The 25,466-nt window shown below is 42.0% G+C and overlaps 1 protein-coding gene across 5 annotated transcripts in view; it reads left to right on the forward strand.

Moving 5' to 3' along the window:
• The window catches only part of KLF12 (KLF transcription factor 12), a 263,859-nt gene that overhangs the window by 96,383 nt on the left and 142,010 nt on the right, over nt 1-25,466 (forward strand). For all 5 annotated transcript variants that reach the window (XM_061445267.1, XM_061445268.1, XM_061445269.1 and 2 more), the window contains one exon: nt 5,700-5,789. In XM_061445267.1, coding sequence (XP_061301251.1) covers nt 5,700-5,789 — 90 coding nt within the window. The remainder of the gene's footprint in view (nt 1-5,699; nt 5,790-25,466) is intronic.

Raw genomic sequence — 25,466 nt, forward strand, 5'->3', positions numbered from 1 at the left:
GACATATGCCTACGCCTAGACTGCCCTCCTGACACAGTTTCCTGTGTCACGCGATGATGTATGGAATTTCATGCCCTGCATTTGGGTCCGCCCTGAGCTCTGTTCAGGGCTAACAAGCAGACCCGAGAGAGGTATGTAGATGAGTGAGAAATAATCTTGTTAGCTTTAGTTAATTATTCTTCACTCTCATTCTGAGCTGCTGTGCTAACATATTTCCAGAATTCCATTGCTGTGGTGTTTTAAACTTTCAGGGTTTTTTAGATAAGACATAAACTGCAGTGTGTATGTCCATATTGTTCACCCAGGCTTTTGCAAACTCTGCATTCTCTTCTCACTGAAGAAATAACATTTTGAATTGAAATGAACTCAAATCAGTCCCACCCAGTTTCACATGAAAACAGTATGACGTTTAAGGCTTCACTCTACTTTTTGTTCAAGAAATTGTTTTGGTTTTCCTTGAAGCATCAATAAATCATAAAAAGTATCGTAAAAACCATAATTTTCTTTTCTGGTGAATTCGATTGGAAATTCAAGTGCGGAGTAAAATGCAGGACTACCAGAATCTCTGCTTACATTATGAACATTTCACACAGCTATAGACATAATTACATTATGATGAAGATCTTATGGCAAGACATGGGCTGTTAACCTCGATTCCCTGGCAGAACTCCCAGTTGAGTGATTATCTTCTAGCCACATAAATTTACTTTTATTTTCTATTAGATAGTTGTTTCCTTCACTTTTGGAATGAACTGCTTTTATACATACTGTGGCAATGTTAACTGCTACGCTTCACCCTAGAGATAACTACATTTAAGTGACTAACAAATCTCATTGTATGGTATATAAAGGTCTTCAGGAGGCTGACGTAGTAGAAAACAGTGATTCTTTCCTTTGGGAATTTGGAAAGAAGACATTCTCCTTGGCTTCTTTTCCCTATGGAGATAGTTTTATTTGAGAAGGGGTGGTAGTCTTTCCTTCTTCTGTTGTCCTTTGACACAAAGAGAAAAAGCAATTCTGACTTTGGAAATCTTACATAGTTGTATCCTTAAAAGGTTCTGTCTTATCTTCAAAAGCTTTGCTTTCAGTAGATCACTTCAGATTTTTTTTGCCTTGAGATGTTATGCTGTTGCTTTGACTGATGGATGACTTCAGTATGGTAGTGTAAGTAAGTAATGAGAATAACACAAGTTTCAGTATTCGTGTTCAGAAAAATCAACAAGGTAATCTTATTGCTACAGGTGGTGCAGGCTACTTTGTGGTTAGTTCAGTGGTGTTTCTAAGATACCTGTATGAAAAAGGAAAACTTAAAAATTTGTGTTTCTGTCAAAAGCACTTTTCACAGAAGTAATTTTGGAACCATAAAACGAGAATACAATGGTGAATTAAGAAATTACTAAATGTGTGGAGAACTTGTATAAAACTAAATAGAGTATGAGGTAGGGAAAGTTGTTAAGTCATAGCTTTGAGACAGAAAGACTGCTTAAGGGCTGTTCTTGGCCATTAGCTACTCAAACCTACTCCCCTTAAACTTTTTGCTGTAGTTGTTTGGTGTTGAATGACTGCCTTTCCCCCAGCTGATACTTCATTTCTCAAAATTGAAAGTGTGCCATGTTAGAGGTTAAGTTTGTACAGAAAAGTAAAGAAGACTTGGAATGAAGTGGGACCTGGGAAGAAGGGGGGAGGGTGGGGCAGGGGAGGGAAGGTGTTACAGTTTTTGTTTTCATCCAACTGTTTTTTAATTGGCAGCATATTAAATAAATTTTCCCCACGTCAAGTCTGGAGGCAAAATTCATAATGTTATGATTTATAATTAAATAAATACTACAGGATGCTGGGGTGGATTTGTACCAGGATTAGATACGCAGTTTAGTTTTATTTTATCTTCCTCTGAAGTAGCTGAAGATAACTTGATTAAAACTTGCAGCAGAAAGACATCCCATTAAGAAAATGACAGCTGTAGTTGCAGGGATGCTGTACTGGAAATGTAGGCCTTTTAGGAGGAGGGAGAGTCTTGTTATTAGACTGATTGCCATAACTCCTCAGAAGAAGAGTTTGTAAGCCTGTGAGCTTATCAGTCTTCTGTAATAACCGCTCTAATAGCAGTTGCCCATACGGACCTGGGCATGATTTGTGTTTTTAATTAATCTTTCAAGGGAATAAATGCCCAAAAGTGATTAGTGAAGGACTCTAATGGATGGCACCAAGAAAGAGAGGTTGATCTCTTTTAGGGTGAACTAGTTTATCAATCCAAGAGAACAGATGTTTTGGTAAGGTCATGCAGTGTTTGGCTTGATTACATGCCCGGTTGAGGACATATATCAGCTATGTGTTTTACCTAGGTTGGTGACTGGATTACACTGGGTGGGTAGGGGTGGGAGGGAGGAGAACAAAGAGCTGTCAGGTCACCTTCACCTGGGCAATTTTGGGAGTTAGCTGCTACAGTTGAAGAGAGTTGAGTGAGCCAGGAGGGGATTGTGGCCTGAAAAACACATTGGTGTAATACATTGTATCGCCAGTCTCTGCTGGTGTGTCTCCTGAGTGTCATCAGTTAACCTGGGGCACTGGAGCAGCCTGGCCTCACTCAGGTGTGGATGTTCCATCTGACCAGCTGACTGGAGAGGCTCCTGGGGGAGCTCAGTTCACACCCCCAGCCCCATAGGGATGCTTTAGATATGCAAACCACAGCTACTGCATCCTATTTGCCAAATGGCTTTGGACATACTGTAGCACAAACGCTGGATATGGCAGGAGAGCACAGTTTGGAAATATGAGCTCTCTGGGCAAATATTAGGCTAAACACGTCATCCATATGTATAGCACACAGACTGGATCTATCTACTCTGCTGTTACCAGGCAGTGGCTCCCCAGGCTGTGTCACAAAATGGTGTTCCAGTTAGCAAGCAGAAGGGATCAAATAGTTTGGAAACAGTCTGCTTGTATGATTATTGCTACTCTGAATTATAAGTAACCCAAAAGCCAGAGCTACTCACTGCATTCACTCTTCAGATAAGCACTCAGAACACAGAGTGCTGCTTTTAAGAAATATGGTTTTAGAGAACAAAAGGGGAAGCGAGTGCTATGAAAATTTAGTTAAATGTAAATGTGTTAAATGGTACATGAACTAGTCAGGTTTTCATGATTTATCAGTTTTAAACTTCAAAGGCTCTGGTTAGCTTGCATTTTTAAAACTAATGAGTTTATCACAGCCAGTGGGGAAAAATGGTTCAAGTATATCAGCTGTAAATTGGTACAAAGCACTAAAAGGGACATTAGCCTCTAATCAGATTCTAACAGTTCATTAAACCTGCCTTTCCTCGGTGGTGCTTTGTCTTTCCCCCTCCTTCTGCCTGTGCCTCCTGGACAAGCCAGCCTGCTCCCTTCGTTCAGGCGGGTAAGACCTCCTCAGGGACACAAAGCAATATCAGCTCATCCTTCTTTGTCTAGGAGCTAAACAGCCTAAGGGATGCTTGATGATGGTGTATTCCTGATCTTGCTGTAAAATTCAACTGTGCTGTGTATAAATCAACAAGGGAGAGGGACCTCTCTGCCTGCAGAATAGGCACTGGGGGAACCAGGAATGCCAGGCTGGCTCCTGCTCTTGCTCCACCCCAAACCACATCCAAAGGGCTGGAGCTCAGTGACACCCGAGCAGATCCACTTCTGATAAATAAACAGAGCACCGCCCTTGCTGGGAAGAGGGATGTAAAGCATGGAACAATTTCAACCAGCTGTTTTGTGGCATTGGAGCCCTTCCTATTCTTTCTCCACCCTCATGTCTCGAACACTGAATAAAAGCCAAGATGCACAAAATAAATCACAAAGACGACATAGGAAGAGCTTGTTGCTTCCCGACCCCCCCCCCCCCCTTTTTAATTTCCCTTCTTCCTATTGTTAAGTTTAAATCACAGGAGATACACAGTGGGAGCATAGAATGGACCAGGGCATTTCAACAACTTAACTCATCTTCATTCACACATGTTTGAATGTGGTGGCTTTCCACTGAAAATTACTTATTTGATTTTATAACTTAAGCATTTAGAGCTTTTTATGAACTATCTAAATCAACTTTTTAAGGAAAAAAAAGTAGAAATTGCATTTGCTGTTGCATTTGCTTGTCTGCTTTGCATGAAGTTCTTGCCTGCCCTGTGGTATCAAACTATGGCTCTGTGTGCTGTAACACATGGGGTTCAAAGTGAGGGTGATGGGGATTTTAAGCAGGTCATTTGCTCTGTGGAGCACAGACATATCAGTTTGCCTGCCTCAGCATGTTATTTAAATTACAATAAAGTAAAGGAGTATACAAAAATAAGCAGTTGGTGCAATCCTTATAACTGTGAAAATGAAGATCATGGGCTGAGATGCATTAATTTAAAAAAAAAAAAAAGGAAAATATTTCATGTAATTTAAGTTTTTGAAAAGTATTTTGGAAGCTCCATTAGGACAGACCATTCTTCTGAAAACTCTGAAGCAACCGTGACAAGAAACAGGGCTATGAACATATTCTTTATGAATAACAGCACCATGCAGCACTGAACAGATCTGCTGCCCACGCCACACAGGGAAAGTGTTTTCCCTTTACAGTGTGGTTTATTGAGGACTACAAGGTAACAGAGCGGAGGTGATTTTCCAGGCCTGAGTGCTGCCTTCCAGACAGGGCTGCAGATCAGTAAGTGCACGTAAGTGAGTGAATCACTTACATGCAGAACGCGCTGTAGTTTTGCTGTTTGAAAAATAGCTGTGGTGTCTTTGGATTTCTGTACTGCTGGCCAAGGTGCCTGCATTCGTAAGGTCAGACTCTAGCTTGAGGGATAAAATGTCTTTTACTCTCTCTCTGTTGTCCAAACTAAATGGCAGCTGAAGGGGTTAGCTTTCAAAGAGCAGCCTTGAGCCTCGGCTGGAATAGAATATTGGCTCAGGTTGAGGTAGTGTTTGAACTGAAGGCATAGGAGGTAGTTTTGCATGTCTCCGTAAACTACTCCAGCAACAGTGGGATGACATGTTCATCACAGGGGTATTGATTCAGAGAAGCACACTGTTCTGCTAATGTCTCTTCAGATTGAAACTTTTACCCTATACTTCTTATTACTACATTGACAATGCATGTTTTTAACATGTTTTTTTACTTCTCTTGTGTCAGAGGTGTTTGTGTAGAGATTTTCACTAATGCTGGTAACTTCACAAGACAGTGATATGAGGTCTGAAGAGTTATAGATGTATGTTAATTTATGATGTGTGTCTGCAAAGGCCTTCACTATAACTTCTCTGAATTCAAGCATATGCTTTCTTTAGGTAATACAGAAATACAAATATTTTGACTGAAAACAAATATACCCAAGTACACTGCCAAAAGCCCAAAGCTATTTCACAACACTCCTTTCCTTTCCAGTTCTAAAGCAAGGAATTTATATACATGCACCTGCATGATTAATTTAAAATTAAAAAATAGTAATTGGAGACGATTTTTCCCTTGTTGCTTAAAAAGATTTAGTTCTCTTTTAAGGATAACTGGAGGTATAATTTGTTGTTTTAACAGAAGTAGTCACTTGGAGGTTACTCCTTGAAATAAATATTACATCTTTGTTAACTTCATTTCTGTTAAAAGAAACTTACGTCTGCAATATTGTAGAACTAAACCGGTGAATTAAACTGAGTGTTTTCATCACTTTTTTTATTAACCTTGTCCTTTTTTGCCTTAGGACATCAGCGCCTTTGAGAACAGAATGTTAATGCTTGATGGGATGCCGGCAGTCAGAGTCAAAACAGAGCTGCTGGAATCTGAGCAGGGGGTAAGCAGAGGTTTCTGTGTGGCCTCACTCTGTAGCACACTGGTGACTCTTCCTGAGCTTCTCTGTACTTAGCTGTTCCTCCTGTTTTACTGTCATTTTATTTTCTATGTTTCTCTTCATTTCTACTCTTTTGGAGCACATTTTCTTGAGAGATGTACTGGTGAGCATCCAGTCTTGTCTGCTGAGAACACAAACCAAGACCCTGTAGAAGACTTACTGAAATTGTCTAGGATAGCCATGATGCTGTTGGTGTAAATTCCTGGTTATTAAAAAAGAGGCAGTTTGTAAAAACAGGAAGGAATAATGGATTATTGCAAAGAAGCAAAATTCATGTCTGAGAACCCTATACATGTCTTTGCTGTTCTGCCTCCTTGGGATATTTACTGTGGTTGCTTCATCCTTTATACAAGTGTCCCACTCCATTTTCTGTTTGTGTAAACCTGCTTTCTTTCTGGTGGAATACTCTGGTTTATCATTATGCTAAGAGGGCTAGATGTTTCAGATGGTTAAAGCTGGTGTCACATTGACTGCTGAATGCAGTATAGAGATCATGAACAGGGTTTTGAGTTTTTTTCAGAACAAGTGTTTGGCTTTGGGGTGGTCAGTTTCAGGAAAATGGAAGACTACGTTTTCAGACGCGTTAAGGGTATTTTCTTACATATGTGGTAGTAATTGTGCATTAATATGAGGCCAGCTGTAATTAATGGCTTTTGTGTTATCATGCATCTTTGTTTCTTTGTGTGCATCTTATGTTATCCCAAAGCATCCAAGCCACCTTACTGCTCTGAAGACAGATGCCTTCAACAAGCAGAGCATACTAGAGGCAGCAGTGCTATCACCGTGTAGAGAATGGGCTTTTACTTCCCTTCTGTTGTCCTTTTTTTTCCTTCCTGCTATTTTCTCAGTTATTTAATTGAGAATTTACATGATATGGAAGAGAGAGAATTAACTTTCATAATGACTTAATTTGAGACTTGCAAAGAGATACCAGTTATTCAATGGTTTTGAGGCTTTAAGTTTGAGAAAGGAAGAAAGAGCATTTAATGGAGTTCTCGCTCATCTTTCTGCCTTCTTCAGAGCAAGTACCCTCAGAAAATGCTCCAGTACAACATAATTTAAGGCAACATAAAATGTGGACTATTGTATGAAACACGATGATGAAAAGACCATTAAAGGTCCATTAAAGGTAATTTTTAATACCTTAAGGATGCTTTGCATTATGTCCTTTGTATGTAACATAAACCTTTCCCTGTATTGTTTAGAAGACAATTATTTTATTGGCATTTGCCTTTGTCTCATTTCAAATAAAGTCTATGCATATTGCTGGCTCCTTTATGGAGAATACTTCCTTTAGCAAAGTGTGATTTGATTCTGGAAGACCTCTTTGGTGTCCGAGGAACTGGAAGGAAATGAGCAATTTATATAGTTTTTAATTTCCTTAGGGTTTTTTTAATAAAATTTTATGGACTTCTCTGTAAACTGAAAATGATGTCATCATTTTCTTTTCCAGTGACTGAGCCATTGGATAATGAGTTTGGTTGGATTTTGGATTTTATGTGCTTTGGTACTAATTAAGTAGTGTCTGGTCAAGAGTCTCTGGCACCTTTATGACTCTTCATTAGGGAACAATCAATAAATACAAAATGAATTCTCCAGTTCACTAACAGAGCAGCTAGCCATTAGCATGGCAATTTTCCATCAAACAGCTTAAACTCTGAAGGAAAAAGTGGTTGAAACAGATGTTTAGTGTGTGCTTTGGAGACTGTTTTGAATATCTAGGTATTGGTAGACATAACAGGGACAACTGTTTGAAGGATGTGATTACTGAAAACAGCATGTGGAGCTGTTTGGGAAGATGAATATCATAGCTGGGAAGTATAGAATGGGAACTAAAGTGTGATCCAAGTAGCATGAATTTGAAATTAAAATGTCTGTTTGTGTTGTTCTAGTGCCCAAAGTCCCTGGTGTTGCACCTCCGTCATGGTGTATGGGTATACAGGGAGATGTGATTTCTGATTTGAAAATTTGCAATCTAAGAAGGCATTTTGAGTGTTCTGAAAGTAGTGTCCAAAGCTTCATCACTTAGGGAGCTGAACACCAGGCAAGACTAGTTAAACTTGTCCAAAACCTGTAGGAAGACAACTGGGGTTTTTTTGCTGTTCATGCTTGGTATCTGCTATTGGCTCTATGTTTGCTGCAGAAGTGAGACATCGTTTAAGGGTTATGATAAGAAAGTTTCATCTGTGGTTATGGGATCCTGAAGGCTGTGTCAGTTGTGAAGGGGTGAAACCAACAGAGCCTGGAGCACCAGTGGCTTTAACCAGGGTCGCGAGGGCTGAGTGATCAGACCAGAGAGTACAGTATCCGTGTTCGTTGTGTCAGCTACTCCCACTGTAAACCAGTTCAGTCTTTAGCTGAGGCCAAAGGAAACTGGAGCTGATACCTGTGTTTCAGCTATGCACCAGTTCCCTTGAGCCTGTGACTAGAGGAGAGGTGGGCAGGGCTCAGGAGCTACAGCCTCCATTGGTGCAGTGTAGACAAACCTTTACCAGCCCGAGTTCAAAAGACACTGAGCTCAAGCTAGGTGACTGTGGGAGAATGGGATTTAGGCAAGCCCATGAGGAAGACATGCCATATGAGGTAGAGGTTACTAGGCAGGGGTTACTAGGCAGATTTGGAACAAAGAAGTATTTACAAGAGAAATGGATTTTCACTTTGCTTTGGAAAAAGTTAAAAGAGTTCTGCTTTGTTTTATCATCGCCAATTTAGAGTAGTTTTATGATTTTTAGAAGGCCATCAGCATTAACAAGAACAGATGCTTATTTTCCCAGTGAACTACTGTCCTTAATTTTGCACAGGAGATTTAATGCAGACTATTGTTTGAGGCTTCAAGAAGACACAGTGCTGCTTTAATGACTTTATCACAAATGAAAAAAAGACATTACATAAAAGATACCGCATTGCCCTTTAACAAGGCTTCGTTATTATCTCCCCTACTGTGAAACAGGAGCTAGCATTGCTAATAAATGGGTAGAATTACTTTAGAAATGTGAATTTGCTTATCATTTAATATCCTCCAGTGACCTACAGCTTTAGATCTTTTGGTCTGCAATAAAATCTTTGTATGCTAGTAACCAGCTTCAGAGGACGGTTTAAAAGGTGGTCCCTCACCATGTAGGTGAATGCATACAAGGTGGTGTAATTCAGCAGGAAAAAAATATTTATTCCTTGGCTGTGCCAAAAACTATTTTGAAAGTAATACTCCTCATTGTAAAAATGTATTGAGGCTGTTTTAAATTAAGTGGTAATACAGATTAGGCAGTGAATTTGTTAGCTGGTGCTACTATGAAGAAGTTAGGCTGGATAGAACTGACTGGCTTTATTGTGAAGTTTGTAAAAGTCTTACTGGTCATTGCAGGATGTGGTCCAGTTCTAAAAACTGGTACATGTGTCTGACTTACATACAAAGTTACACTTTCTCAAGAATTTGCAGAGTCGGGCCGTAAGCTTTTGTTAAAAGGAGATACGAATTTGCGACTTCTATCACACAATTAATCTTTAACTACAGAGAATAATGAACCTCTAATTTTCATCAGCCTTTTTGTTTCCAGATCTGCAATCTCATCCATTCCTCTGCCTGCATTATTTCAAATCATTATTTGAAGATCATATATTTTACTCTGAATTCACCCCCTAATTCTGCTTAATCGATTTCCCTTCCTATGCCTTATCAGGGCTGAATTATGAAAGGAATGACTAAAATGACAAAACCCTTTAACAAGCCAATAATGTTCTCTGTGTCTTTTGTCTCCAGCCAGATTGTCTTGTTGTCTCATGTCTGAAGAATGCCATCCATGCTTATGTTATTATATACATAAACATGTTCTACCTCAGCCTGGGTAATAGTGACAGAAATCTGTTCTATTTTTGTAGATTTCTAAAAGCACCTATTCAGTGGAGGATATTCTCAGTATCATAGCTTGCTTCTTGACTATATAGGGAACTGGTTTGTGTTGTTTCATTCAGCTTATGTACACTGTATTATTAGAAGAAAAAGGACTTCTAGTATTTGCTGTTGTATTTTATGAATCTTTCAAATAATTGTTGTTTTTTTTTCCAAAGTACGTAGTGTTTAGCACCACTGATTTGAGGAAACATGGCACATGGACTGCTCATGTGTCAGTTTCTTCTGTGCGAAAGCTGGCTCTTTTTTCTGTTGGTTTTCTTCATCTTGCAAGCGATACCTGAAGAGTGTTACTGGGGTGTTAGAAACACAGCTGATACATTAGTTGCTTTACAGTGCCATAAACATGACATTCTTTAGAAGGAGATCAAGATCTGAACCCAAAACCCACTAAGGACATACAAAGGTGGTGATGCACCCTCCCTGGAGACATTCAAGGCCAGCATGGATGTGATTCTGGGCTACATGCTACAGTTAAACCTGTCCCTGCTCAGTGCAGGGCAATTGGACTAGATGATCTTTGAAGGTCCTTTCCCACCCAAACTATTCTGTGATTCTGTGATTCCGTAACCTACAGGGCATGATGCAAAGCCATGTAGGATGTACCTGAGGAGATACAGCTATGTTCCCCAAGTACTGTTGGAGGGTATGTTTGCAACCCAGAAGGGTGCAAGACACAACCCAAGGGCTGCTCCTCAGCTACTTCAGTTGGATTAATTGAAGCCAAATGAAGCACCACAAGCTAATAAATAACTCTGGGTGCTGTGTCGTGCTAAGTGGTAGCTCTCATGAAGAATAAAAGGTAGCAGCAACTTTGCTTACAACCTGGCATTCCTGCTGCATCTATTGCCAGTGACTGAATGACATCAGGGATCCCACTTGTAGTACTGTGTGCGGTTCTGGTGTCCTCAACATAAGAAGGACATGGACCTGTTGGAGCAAGTCCAGAGAAGGGCCATGAGGATGATCATGGGGCTGTGGCACCTCCTGTATGAAGACAGGCTGAGGAAGTTGGGGCTGTTCAGCCTGGAGAAGAGAAGGCTGTGTGGATACCTCATAGCAGCCTTCCAGCATCTGAAGGGGGCCTACAGGGATGCTGGAGATGGACTGTTTATCAGGGACAGTGGTGATAGGACAAGGGGGAATGGGTTAAAAGTTAAACAGGGGATGCTTAGATGAGATATAAGGAAGAAGTTCTTTCCTGTTAGGGTGGTGAGGCACTGGAATGGGTTGCCCAGGGAAGTTGTGAATGCTCCATCCCTGACAGTGTTCAAGGCCAGGCTGGATGGAGCTTTGAGCAACCTGGTCTAGCATGAGGTGCCCATGGCAGGGGGTTGGAACTAGATATCTTAAGGTCCTTTCCAACCCTAACTATTGTATGATTCTGTGATTGTGTGATCACTCATCCAGGAAAACCCAACCCGAAAGGAGAAAGGGAATGGCTGTATACATCCTGCAGTTACAGCGTTAGGAAATTATGGGTATCCTCTATCGTATGAGGAGAAAAGGGTGGGAAGAAGATCTTGGGTGCTGCTTTTGACAAAGGCTTATAGTTAGAGCTGTTTAACTGTATCTGAAACTATATCCTGAGACTGCTTCTGGGACCCAAACTACTTACTCTGGGCATGTCTCTGCACTGCTGCCTTGCTAGTTAATGAGCATTTACAGTGTTACTCTGTTCCTTACTCGTTTTGAAGTCAGCCCTTGTACAGAATAGACGGCTAAGGGGGTTTTGCACCATGGTGTAGGTGTGGTTTATTTACTTGGGATTTTTTCCCCCAGCAATCAGACACGAAAGTGCAATATAAAGGTAATAGATTTAATACTGATAGGAAACGATAGCTTACTGAGCTCAGTCAGCATACTTACTTGCCAGACAGTCTTTTCACCAAGTTAACTTGAGTTTACAGATAGAAAATGCGGGTTGTAAGATGTATGATGCTGTCTGGAATTCTCACTGAGAGAAGTATCCCAGATCCTCTGAGACTTAATTTACTGACCACTGTCTGACATTCCTTTCTTTTCCTAGGCAGTTAAGTTGGCTGCTACAGAGCACTGCTGGGAACGTACTCCTTATTCTGTCAGGTATGGTTTGTTGTTTGTATGGTAGGAACATGGAGATTTTCATTTGTGGGTGCAGATTTCATTTTATGAGTCACTATGCAAATAAATGACCGTCCCTGCGAATCTTGGTTTAATTAATTGGAAGTTGTGTTTAGAAACTGTTTTAACGGGCATCTTCTGATGATAATGATTGTACCTATTAGGAATGCAGTAGTAAGTCTCAAAGGAGTGAAGCAAAGCAAGATCTCTGCTCCAAACAGCTTGTGTTTAGTTAACAGTGCCATGCCAGAAGGAGGTTTCCCATACCTATAATGATAGAAGGGCAGCAAGATGATTTCATTTAGTAAAAGGTTAAATTTAATGAGGATGTGTTTGGTAGAGGCGAAGGATAATATTTTATCTACAAGACTGAATAAAGTTTCAAAGAGAATGTGATACTACACAGAAATTAGCACAACTTAATATTGTTACAGTGCTGTAGAAAATTCAGTTACGCAATATGTTAAAAACATGAATTGCTAAGTTTTATGTTTTTATAGGGACTGCAAAAATAATGTTGGCTTTGGGAGAAGGGAAGTCAACCCTTTGATTTGATCATAGTGCTGAAGTACATCATGAGATTATAGTTTGGTTGCCTTCTATCCCCCAGTCAATTATTCTGTGAGCTCACCTTGAAGCCAGTCTGCTTTTTTGATGATGTATGACTTCCCAGCTTGCTCTGGTACCAGAGCTTATGATGGGAATCTCATGGAAGATTTATTCAGCTGAGAAACTCTAGCCATAAAGAAAAACAAGCATGGTACGTACAGGCTGTATATCTGTCTATTAAATTTCTAAATCCACCTTTTCAGTGCTTGTTTTATACAGATGTGAAAGGTCAACATTTCTTTTCATTGCTATTAAAAAAAATAGTTAAAAATGTAAAAAATGACATAAGAAAAATTTTCAAACATCCAAATATATACACATATATCATTCTCCCCGATGACTCCAGTTTCAATGACTGTTCTGTGTGCTTCATATTCTGTTTCTTTCAGGAATCCAATGTCCATAGCTTAACTGTAATTTTGATGTAGTTTGCAATCCTAACTGAGGAACCAGTGAGGTATGGAGTTTTGCTCACTGCATCTTGCCAGAAAGGTATTAATGCTATAGTCATGGGAGCACAGAGCATGCCATGTATCAGCTGGTATACAGCACTGTAGTCTAATACCCTGTTGCACATCTGCAATGAAACTCAACACAGGTCTTTGTTGTTTTGTGCTACAATGCAGTGCAGTTCTAAGAGATATTAATGTGTGTTTTAGGCTTCATGCAAAACAATTACTGGCCTCTCTGTTCTGATCTGCTGACTTGCCTGGTGTGGCATCAGAAGTTTAATTCAGGTTGCAACTGCAGTGAAAGTCAGTAGGTTCCAAGTAGTCCTTCTGTTCCTATGGAGAAAGTGATAAATGTGAGCTAGGTAATCCTGCTTTTATTAACAAGAAAGCTACCTTGGATTACCTCACATTTACCCCCATGTGTGACTGTGCAGAGAGATGGGTAGTGCAGACCTGCTGATGCACAGGAACTTCTTCATGGTGCAGAGTTCGTTATTTAAAATGCTTTCAGTTGAAACGTCTTAGTAAAATAGTTGTGCATCACAAAATCTTTAGATTAATTTGGTAGGAGAAAAGTTAATCATTATGTTTCATCTTGTTCTACTTGCCAGTGAGTTTAATTGATATTTATTTTTCTTTTTAATGCTCATTAGAGCAGTCACTTCATTATGACAGACTGTATTTTGTTCAACACGGCATGTTAGTGTGTTCAGAATGGAGGAGAAATGGAAGTGATTGAACTATTGTCCTTTTCCTTTGTATTGGCTCAGGGTGAAGTGAAATCTTTCTGTATTCCTGGTTCTCACATGGATAATTGCTATACTTTATTTCTTTAAGGACACTAAGATACTTGAAGTATTGTGTGTGTGCCATTATTATATTCTTATTATGTACTGGCTAGTTTAAGAAAACTAAGCTTAAGCCAGTATAGCTCAACAATTTACAGTATCACAGAGCACTTCAGCAGCATGAGACAAATGCCATGATGTTGCAATAGTACCAAAATTTTTTAATCTTTGTTGTTTGTTTTGAAAAGGGATTACTCCTAGTTTTCACTCGTTTGTTGATGTTCTCTTTACATTCTATTTGAGGTTGCCTTATGAGTAGTCTTTTAAATGTATATTGTACTCTTGTTCTGTGTCCTGCTGGGAAGTACTGAAAGAGTTGTATATTTGTCATGGTTTAAACCCACTCAGGTAACTCGTTTACTCGCTCCCCCCCTTCTTCCCTCCCCCTACTCCCGGAGGAACGGAGAGGAGAATCGAAAAGAATGCAACTCCCACGGGTTGAGATAAGAACAGTTTAGTAACTAAGGTATAACACAAATCACTACTGCTACCACCAATAATAACAATGATAAAGGAAATAACAAGGGAAGAGAATACAACACCTCACCACCAGCCGACTGATAACTTGCCCCCCAAGCCTGACCAAGCACCGACCCATACCTCCTCCAACCCTGCAGTCTCCCAGTCCTTCCGGCTAACTCCCAGTTACATCCTGGGCATGACGTGCTGTGGTATGGAATACCTCTTTGGTCAGTTTGGGTCAGGTGTCCTGTCTCTGCTTCCTCCCGGCTTCTCCTCCTCCCTGGCAGAGCATGAGGCTCACAAAGTCCTTGGCCAAACCAAAACACCATTGTTATCAGCTCTGTTCCCGAGCCGAAAGTCAAAACACAGCACTGCACCAGCTACCAAGGAGGAGAAACATGACTGCTACTGCTGAACCCAGGACATTATCCACCCCTTATTCCATACCATTCACGTCATGCTCAGATCCCACATTTTCAATATACCATCACTCTTATCTTAGTGCATGGACCAGTCCCTATAAAGCTGCTGAATCCATCTGGTAAATGATGTTAGGCTCCACCTCTTGTAACAGTCTTCCAGAGCAGGAGAGACTGTGTGCAGTGTTCACACTCATGAATAAACTGGGCTATAGTGTCCATTGCAAAGTCTACCCCTCGATCATGAGTCCATCTCTGTGTTGCATCTCTGCTCTGATGGCCTGAAGTGCCATGGGCCCACCAGGCTCAAAATAATTCACTGTCCCCTTCAGCAGTCTGCAGCTTGTTGCTGGGGACTCCATACAGCTGCCTTCCATCTCCGATGCTTCCAAAGCACTGGAGGGGCCCTGTGGACTAGATACTTGCCCATACTGTCCCACACACCCTGCCACTCATGACTGTCCAGCCTTGGGGAAAATCTCTTGGTCCTCCTATATCGTCTCTAACCCCAGACAAGACCCAAACCTGACTCTGCTTAACTTTTGAGATCAGACAAAATGGTTGTGGGTAGCACACAGCCTGTGTGTGTCCCAACATGCTGATCCCCATCACAGTCAGCAGGCAGGTCCCAAGGATACCCAAAGGCCATTCAGAACCTTCAGAACTCTCACACGATGCTGCTGTACTTGTCACTGGGGCTGGTGTAGCTGCTGTGCTTGCCGGCTCTCCCACCACCGGCTTCTCTGAGTCCAGCTCTTCCTCCTCTGCCTTGCTGGGAAATGCTGCGTGGTCTCCTGCATCCTCCTGGGGCTCGGCGGGCGGCTTCCGGGGGATGCTCTCGGCCGTCGCGGGGCTCAGCTCCTCCGCGGGGCTCGGCTCTTCCGCGGGGCTCGGCTCCTCCGCCGCCTTATCCCGCTGCTCGGCAGCCGCTTCCTTCCTCTCCTCGACCGCCCCGACCTCCTCCACCGGCAGCCGTCCGCTCGCGGCTTCCCTGCCCGCTCCCGCCGCCGCTTGGTCCCCGGGGCCGCTCTCCCGGGCCGCTTCAGCAGCCGCCGGCTCCCGGGGCCGCTCCCCCTCGGCTCCCCGCAGCCTCACGAAGACGGAGGCGAGGGCGAGGGCCAGGCCGGTGAAGAGCAGCCGGACGGCCAGGTACAAGTCCACGGCCACGTCCGTCCCGCCCTGCTGCTGGAGCCCGCCCGTATTACAAGCCATTGCCATAAAGCACAGTGAGACAAGGACCTTAGCCCAAGCCCCACACTTGATAAACACTAACACAGCAAATACGGGCTCGAAGTAATGTACTGCATTCTGAAACTGTGAGATCAAGAGGAACAACTCTGAGAGCCAATAAATCGTCATTGTGATGAGTGACTATTAATCCGGTCAAATCTGTCGTTATCTCAACCCTTCGTGCCCCAAGTTGGGCGCCAAAAAGAACTGTTGTGGTTTAAACCCAGTCAGGTAACTCGTTCACTCACTCCCCCCAACCATCTTTCCCTCCCCCTACTCCCAGAGGGATGGAGAAGAGAATCGAAAAGAATGCAACTCCCATGGGTTGAGATAAGAACAGTTTAGTAACTAAGGTATAACACAAATCACTACTGCTACCACCAATAATAACAATGATAAAGGAAATAACAAGGGAAGAGAATACAACACCTCAGCACCAGCTGACCGATAACTTGCCCCCTAAGCCTGACCAAGCACCGACCCATACCTCCTCCAACCCTGCTGACTTCCAGTCCTTCCGGCTCACTCCCAGTTACATCCAGGGCATGACGTGCTGTGGTATGGAATACCTCTTTGGTCAGTTTGGGTCAGGTGTCCTGTCTCTGCTTCCTCCCGGCTCCCCTCCTCCCTGGCAGAGCATGAGGCTCACAAAGTCCTTGGCCAAACCAAAACATCCTTGTTATCAGCTCTGTTCCCGAGCTGAAAGTCAAAACACAGCACTGCACCAGCTACCAAGGAGGAGAAACATGACTGCTACTGCTGAACCCAGGACAATATTTTTTATCATTATTGGCTTTTTTCCTTATTTCTCCCTGTGGAGATGAGCCCTTACATAAATTATTTTAAGGATCCTGTTTTCTTGTTTTATATTTTTTTTCCTTTTAATTTTTTTTTTTTTAATTCCCTTTCTTCATCACTCCCCCCCCCCCCCCCCCCCTTTTGTTTCACACTTGGTGGATAAGTACTTAATAAACTGTTATTTTGGGGGCATCTACTTTCACAGACATCCTTTTACAAATGTTATTGCTTGGCTGCATCACTTAAAAACACCAGAAAATCATAGGAACCACAGGCAAAAAAGTCAACAGCAACAAGAGGCAGTGTTCCTCCTCCCCTGCCTGCACAGGTCACTGCCAGTTCTTGCCACTACACAAGGATGGATACGAGGATGGTGAGCCCTGCAGTAGAGCTCACTGGGGTGGGCCGGGACCAAGGGCCTGGTGGAGGAGGAGAGGCAGTGGGGATACAGTGGAGAGAGGACAGCATGTCTTCCCAAGCAAGGGAAAATTCATGGAAAGGCTGGTGTCAGATCAGTCTCCCAGCCCTGTGTCCTCCAAATGCCTCCGCTCCCCTTGTTCCCTGGGGGAACACCAGCCACAAGGGTGTCACCTGCATCCTCCCTCCTTAGGGTGATTAGGCTGCATTTGAGGCCTATTTCCTACTTTCATGGTTTACACTAGAGATCAGTATTGATGCCAAGGCACTGGCTTTGATTTTGCTCTTCATTTGTGATGCTGTGTGTGGAGCTTACATCATTGCACTAGGTGAGTTACTGGAAATTCCTTTAGCAGTCATGTCAGTTTGTCCTAGGAAGATGGCAGCATCATATTCTCTTTTCTGGGTTACAGATATATTTGGTTATGGTTTTAATACTGTAGGTGCTCTTCCACAACATTTGCCACTTTCTTTGATCGCTTTTATGACAGTTGGGTTGTTTGAATACAGCCTGGTCATATGCTGTATTGGTAGTTCTCAAGTGCTCACTGCCTGGTGGCTCTGAGTGTTTTCTTGTCCCTGGATTTCCCTGATGGTTTTGCTCTTTTAATACTGTTTGTGAACAGGAAGGTGTAAACTGATAAGAGATCAGCTGTGGGCTTCTGTTTTGTACTGTGGAACAGGAAGTTATTGGTGAGGAGGGACAGCTGTTGACTGAGGAAGGAAAGGTAGGGTTTGGTACTATTAGCTATACCAAATGCTTCACCCTGGGTGAATCCATGCTGACTGTTCCTAGTTTACTTTCTCCTTCATGGTTGTCCTGGGTTCAGCTGTAACAGTTATTTTTAATTCTTCTTAGCAGGTGGTGCAGTGCTGTGTTTTCTACTTAGTCTGGGAACAACGCTGATAACACTGATGTTTTTAGTTGTTGCTCAATAGTGCTTACTCTGATCAAGGACTTTTTCAGTTCTGTGCTTTTCAAGTGAGGAGGGGCACGGGAAGCCAGCAGGAAGCAGAGACAGGATGCCTGACCCAAACTAGCCAAAGAGGTATTTCCTACTCAGAAGTCTGTTCCCAGAGGACTCTGTGACTTTTCCATGAACCAGAGGGAGGCTGACTGCTCTGTAGTGCCCCAGATCACCCTTCTGGACTGCTCTGAAGGGGAGTACTCCATTTGCTTTCTTGTAAGCCATTGGGGATCTCCCATGGTCTCTAATACCTTTCAGGTATGATAGAGAAGGGTGCTGCAAGGACATCAGCTAGTTGCCCCAATGCCCATGCGTGCTGGCAGTTGGTTCCATGAGCTTGTTGGGGTTAGGTCTAATTGGGTAGTCCCTTAAATTTGATCCTCATTCATGACTGCTGGTTCTTTGCCTTGAACCCTGTCTCTGAGCATTAAGGCAGTGCTAGTGAAGGCTGAGAGAGACAAGACACTGGAGTACCTTGGTTTACCAGTTTTCACTGTCAGTAGCTCACCCTCCTCATTCAGCCACTGACCCACATTTTCCTCATCCAGCCTTTTACTGTTGATATAGTTGTTGCCGTTGATATTCCCTCCGAGTCTGAATCCAGGTGGGCTTTGGCTTTCCTGACACCACCCCTGTGTGCCTGTGTGGTATTTCTGTGCTCATACTTTGTAGCCCACCTCTGCTTGCTCCTCTTGCTAATACTGCCTTTGTGCACTGGAGCTCCATCATGTGTTCCACGTCTCCTGATACTTCTTGCTTTTCTGAGTAGGGGATGCACTGGTCTCACACTTTGTTGTTCTTAAAGATCTTCCAATTTCTTTCTGTTCTTTGGCCCTTTTAGAGCTGCCTCTGTGGTATCCCACTTAGTTCCCTGAAGGCTTCTGCTCTCGTGTAGTCAAGGGTTTAGCTTCGTCTGGACTAGGTCTCTGTTACTCTCTGTCTTTCTTCAGTCTCCTTAGCATCTCAAACTCTATTACTTACAGGTCATTACACCAAAGCTACCGCTGATTTCCACAGCTCTGACCTGTTCTTCCTTCCACACAACCGGTGGTCATTTTGATTTTGTCCATATGGAACTTATGGGATGAGTGACCACAGTGGATCAGATGAAAGGTTCTTCTTTTACCCATGTGGTGTCAGCTCATAGTACCTGCCTACAGAAAGCTCAAGCAGAAAGCAGGCATGCAGCAATGCTACGCTGGTACGCTCTCCAGCATCCGTCAGTGTGACTGGGCACCACATGAGCTGTACTGCAAGCTGACACTGCTCTTTGGGCTCCATGGAGATTTTCCTGATAACCAGAGGTTGTGGTGTTGGTTTTGACCTGTAAAACCTAAAACTGTCTTGCACCTGCCTACTGCCATCCTGAGAGTGCAATGAGAACTTGAGATTTAATGATACAGATGGCAGTGACAGATTTCCTGTGATAGGCTCTTGATTTATTTTCCCATTAGTCATAGCAGAACAGTTGTGGGTTTTTAGGGAGTTCACATGGTGTGGTTTCTGGGAAGGGCAGAAGCTATGGTAAGACATGAAAAAGATTTTTTCTTCCTTTGGCTACTGGGTATTGTGGAACAATGCTGTATAATAACTTCACGGGACTATAAACCTAATGTTTAGTAGGGTACTTAGGGCTTGAATAGTAATGCTGTTGTATTGTTAAATAAAAAGCTGATCAAGTACTCATGTCATTAATGGCTTTCAACAAAGAAAACCACAACCACCTGTGGAAGTAGTAGCGGTCTGGGCTGTGTTTTTCATGGCAGAACATTGCTTTGGGAAACTCCTGTCCACTGTTAACTCTTCTGAGGTTGTGTCAGTTCACTCGAAACCAGAAAAAGAGGCAGAAAAGCTAAAACATTTTAAAAGAGTTTTTCTCTCCAAATTCAGGTTGTTTCTCAGATCCTGGTTAGAGTTTAGGCATAAACTGATCTGCAACATCCACAGTTCTGTGTGGTCTGCAAGTTAAAACATGCTGTGCAAACGTTGCACAGAAAAGATTACTGATTTGCATGGTGGAAAACTTTGAAAATAGCAGATAGAATAGAAGCCAAAACTATTCTGGTTGGTTTCTGAATGGTATTAATTTTTACACTAAAAAACTAAACTAAAAAAAAATTAGAGTGAGAAGGTAAGTATTACTTACCTCTACTCTTGGGATACTATTCATAGTTCTTAGTGGCTCACTGAAGCTTGAGTTTGTTTCCTTTGTTGCTGTACACATTAGTTTTCATTAATGGATTTCATTAATGTCTGAAAGACGAAATACACGTAATTTTGTTTGTTTGTTTGTTTCCTGAATAACCATTCAAAGTATGGGTGGGATAAACTGTCAATTTAAGACAGCTATTAGCATAAAATGAATACACATGTTGTTAGACTTGGATACACAAACATTGAATCACTCCTGGTTGAAAATTCCATAAATGCTTCCAGCCTATTCAAGGGTACTCCTTGAGTTTTATCCCACTTTCACTGGCTGGATAGGGACCTCACTGTTGTCAGAAGAGGATCAAATATTTATCAAAGGCTGGACAGTGAAATATGGTTTATCTAGAAATTTGATAGATTTAAAGGGATTATGGTGAAACGCTTGCAGCTTCCCATAAATTGATACTTGCAAGTTCTTGAATGCATAGTGCAAGTTGAAAAGAAACAAATGGTGCTCAAAATAAAGTAACTCCAAGTCACTTATGCAGAGTATGAATTATCTGGTCCACAGTGGAAAATGTCCTGTGGGCTTGTTCTTTATAGGTACTGAATATTCAGCATCCTGCAGAAAATGTAAATACCTGCTTAGTTTTTAAGAACAGGAGGAGTTCTGTTACTCGTGGCACCGACTTGGGGCCAGGGTACCATGGCAGGAACCTTAAATCTATAGCAATTGCTAATCATAATCTCTAGAATCATTGAGGTGTTTAAAAGTCTTTCAAATAATTGGAAGAAATCAACTGGATAAAATTTCTTTGCTCTTTAAGGCAGGGTAACGTATCACATGTCAGGAATGATGCTTTATTCTTATTTTTGTTACAATTACTATTTAATACATTTCCAATACATTCTACAAAAAATATGTTTTTGTAAAGAAGAGAATTTTAAATACACTTTATGGACCAATTTTGTTCAAATCAAATGGAAGGATGTTGTGAAATCTGTATGAGACAAGGTATATTGTTGATTGTGTACCATGATTTTTTTTTTAGTATATTCCTTGATTCCATTCAAACAATTTCTAGAACAGTATAATCTCAAAAAAGATATTTTTTTTTTGTTATCCAGTAGTTAATGGTGAGTGCAGATTACACCAGCAAGTGTTGTTGGAGTGCATGCTATACTAAAATAACTTTCTGATTACTTTTTTTTTTGTGTAGTATCATTAGATAGATTTACCTTATTCTTTTTAAAATAAGGGAAAAATATTTTTTCTCCCAAGCAGTAATTTCTTTCATCTAGAAAATGTATGACATAGGTTAGTAACTGAGCCCTGACCACTCCTCCTTTAGGTTTAGGAGCAGTTGTTCTTTACATTGAGCATGTGTTCCTGAACTGCAGCTTAGTCCCCAGCTCCACTGCAGAATGTGCTTGCCAGAGAACAAGATGACTGTGCACGCCTATGAATGCCAAATACAGTTAACTGACAAGCCTGTGTGAAGGATAGCCTATGGACAGTAGTGTCGAAAGGGAGAGGAGGAACCAGTCCTCTGGAGCTGAAAGGAGAGCACAGGGGTAGAAATTCAGGGTAGGAATATGTTGCCATGCCAACCAAGTAATTTCTTTAGCAGGAATAACTTCTGAGTGGGAATTTTAAGACATTCCCAGTGAAAAATCAAAAAGTTATGGTTTTGATAATCAACCTTGGCCATCCCCGTGTGGAATCCTGTGCTGGCAATGTCTGAGAGCTTCCTGCCATTCTGTGCCAGACCCTGCTCTGCCCATCTGATGACCTGGGAAGTACTCACCTGTGGGGCAGTGATGGGCGCTAGTGGTGAGCCTGCAGCCGCAGGCAGACCTGAGCCCCACATGGATTGTTCCTCGAGCAGCTGTGAAACCCAGATGAGGGTTTCATGAGTCTGTCTTCCTTAGTAACTGTTTTGAGTCTTTCCTTTAAAGCACTGATAACATATGTCATGACAGCACAAGGGGGAATGGCTTTAAACTGAAAGAGGACAGATTTAGTTAGACATTAGGAAAAAATTCTTTACTGTGATGGTGGTGAGACACTGGCACAGGTTACCCAGAGAAGCTGTGGCTGCCCCATGCCTGGAAGTGTTCAGGTTGGATGGGGCTTTGAGCAGTCTGGTCTAGTGGGAGGTGCCGCTGCCCATGACAGGGGGGCTGGAACTAGATGGTCTTCAAGGTCCCTTCCAACCAAAACCATTCTATGATTCTGTGATATTTACTTTTTGTCTGCCTTGTCTCTTTTAGCCCTGTGTGACAATGCTGGAGACAAACTTCTAACACTGGCATTTCTTGTGGATTCTTATTTTTAAATCCTGATTAGCCAGGTGTCCTGGAAGTTGGACATGTGCTGTTTGTGTTTGGCCTGTAGCTTTATAAGACCTCTGACTTTAAAAAAGGAGAAAAAAAAGTCAGTGAATCTTTATCTGAAATGCTGAAATTTTGTCTTGCTCATACATTGCAGAAGGAATTAGCAGTGCAGGGCAGTTGCATTGCTTTACCTCCACTGCCCTTAAAGCAGTTGTAGTAGAGGTGGGGTCAGGCATGGAAGAGAATGTCCCATTCCTTTGCTCTTCCCACCCTCTTTCTTCCCCATCTCCTCAACCACTGTCCCTGAAATGATGCTGACGCCCATGGGATCACTTAGTGAGCCAGTTCAGCTTGCTAATTTGGCATAAAAGTAGCCTGGGGATAAAAATGGACAATAATTTTGGTTTTCTGAGGAGTCAGGGAAGTGCTAAAGCAGACTTGAAGCAGAAAGGGGCATGCAGGGAAGGGGAAGAATGATGGTAAACACTTGGATATGTGTTACCCTAACTCATGGGTCATGCTTTTAGTCACACCACGTGGATGAAACTTGTGGGTTATCTTCCCCATGCAGTTTGTAGGTGCTAAATGAGTGAACAAGGCAGGCATCTTGACTCCAGCAAATGATGGCTAAGTGACGTTACATGGAATAACAGAGCTGCATGGCAGCACAGCTTGTCCTGTTTAGGACATCCCTGCAACCCTGGTTTTCTGATGGAACCTGCTCCTGGGTTTTTGCTGTTTTTTTTTTTTTAAAGCTGTTTTTCTGAGCATGAGGGATCTCACATGCAAAAGTATGGCAGTTTTCTGAGATTGTGGAGAGCTACATCTAAGGCTCATAGTGCTAATGTGTAGCTTGTTCTGTTTCTGGTAGTGGAGTACATCAGCCTTTTCAGCCACAAAAGGACTAAGAGGATCAAGGTCTTTTCTGGATCTGCATGCTAGAAATCTTGGGAGCATGTCATAAAAAAAAAGAAGAAAAAAAAAAGGTGCAGTGGCACAGATCTGTTAAGATTTATTGCATCATTATCTCACATGAAACAGTAAGATTGCCCTGGCATGACTGAGCAAAAACAATGGTGTGAGGGTATCATTATTTATTTTGAGGCCCTGCAGATTGCCCCTAGACATTTCCAGGAGCCAAGGCATCCTCAGCAGCTAGGTCTTTTGTTTTCTGTGGTTGTTTCAAAGATAGTAATTACAAGGAGGGAAGCTCAGTCTACATCAAATTTCCTTCTTCAGTGTATTCCATAGATGGCGTGTGTTCAGCTGTGAGTTAGTGAGACTCTGTAAGTGGGAACGGTTTCTTCTCCTGGCTTCTGTTTGCTCTCTAAAACCTGACAAAAAAGTACCTGAGCAGATGACTTGCAAGTTTACACTAAAGAAACGTAAGGACTGATCCCTTTCCCTACAGACCTGAAGGAAAAACAAACTCCAGACAATATATTCCTTCTTTTCCAAGTGTAACAAACTGGCAGTTACACAGGAACAACAAGAGACTGCACAGGTCAAGCTTAACCATGGAATAATTCCATTTGGTGTACAGTCATAGGATTTCTTTTGTGGAGCATTATTAATGAATAATAATACAGTGTTAATGTAATCCTAATATTTAGTCCGAGAAAGGAACTTGAAATGAATAAACCCCTTACTTTGTATGAAGAGCTTCTTAACCTGGAAGTGGTGCACCAATGTGAAATTTTGATGTTTTAACTTTGGTAGAGCCTCGTGCCTGTGCAGTGGCTTAAAAATAAAGATCATTGGCTAGTAGCAGGAGGTACTTGATCAGATCAGCTTTTAAAAATCAGTGATAAATAAGAATAATACTGTTATTGGTTGTACATTGTTACTGTTTCACACAGCATAAAGTTTTTGAAGTATTTGCAACATCTCAGGGTTTTCAGTGTGATTTTCAGTGTGCATAAGACTGTTCACATTACGCATTTCTTGTTCCTATTATTTTGTTTATCTGTAGCACAACGGTGTGTTTCTATAGATATTTTTTAGAATTCACTTATCAATTTGCTCTAGGCAGAAAGTGCCTAAAGTGAAGCTTTCAAAAAAACACCCTCTGCATATGAGGTACAGATAAATGTATTCATTATGGTCCAGCTTTAGTTAAAGGCTGTCTAATTTGGAATTCAAAGGGTTTCTTCTCCCAAGTAAATCATTTAGTTCACTGCTACCCACCACTTCAAGCCTGACCTTGAGGAAGTAAAAGAACTTCTCATCATTCTCGTAAACCCAGGGGGGGGAAAGAAGAAAAGACTGAGCTCTGCTGGGCCAAGGAAGACACTCATGTCACGGAAGCTCAGAATATCCTAATCTGGTCAGATGTTAGCTGGAGAGCCTTATCTGAGTTCAGTTGTCAGGAAAGAATGTATGGAGGAGAGTTTATCTGGGCTAACCAGCTTCCAAGTCAGTAGAGAATTCATAGACGGAAAACAACTGCTTCCACTGCACCCTGATAAGAGCAAGAAGACTCTGCCTTTTGCAAAATGCAAGTATTTGTTTTGTTGCACTTTTTTTTTTCTAGAGGTGCTGCATTCGATATTCAAATGAACTTTGTGTCCTTAAGAGGAAAAATTAGCTGTACATAGTATTTTCCAAAGCGTATTACCTGCTTTATATATCCTTGAATGTTCATTTCTTAGATCATCCTTGTAGCCTTTTTTCTACAGTAAGTAGAATAGGTGCATGGGTGACCAGCACAGAGTAAGGTGTCAAGTATCTATCTGAAGCTAGAGGAAGCAAGTCCCATGGGGGAGAACCTGAGCTATGTGGTGCATGCTGAATTTCTTCAGCTGTGTGATGGCGTTTTCCATTTTGTTCCTTCCCTGTGTATTCCTCATGTGTGGTAACATGCTTGGACATGGCTGAGCTGATATTCTCTGGGAAGTGTTCACAGTAGTTTCAAGGATC

Source organism: Pezoporus flaviventris, unplaced genomic scaffold, assembly GCF_033815535.1.
Source record: "Pezoporus flaviventris isolate CSIRO_AGI_PZ_B2104156 unplaced genomic scaffold, CSIRO_AGI_Pfla_v1 ptg000003l, whole genome shotgun sequence".
Classification (NCBI taxonomy): domain Eukaryota; kingdom Metazoa; phylum Chordata; class Aves; order Psittaciformes; family Psittacidae; genus Pezoporus; species Pezoporus flaviventris.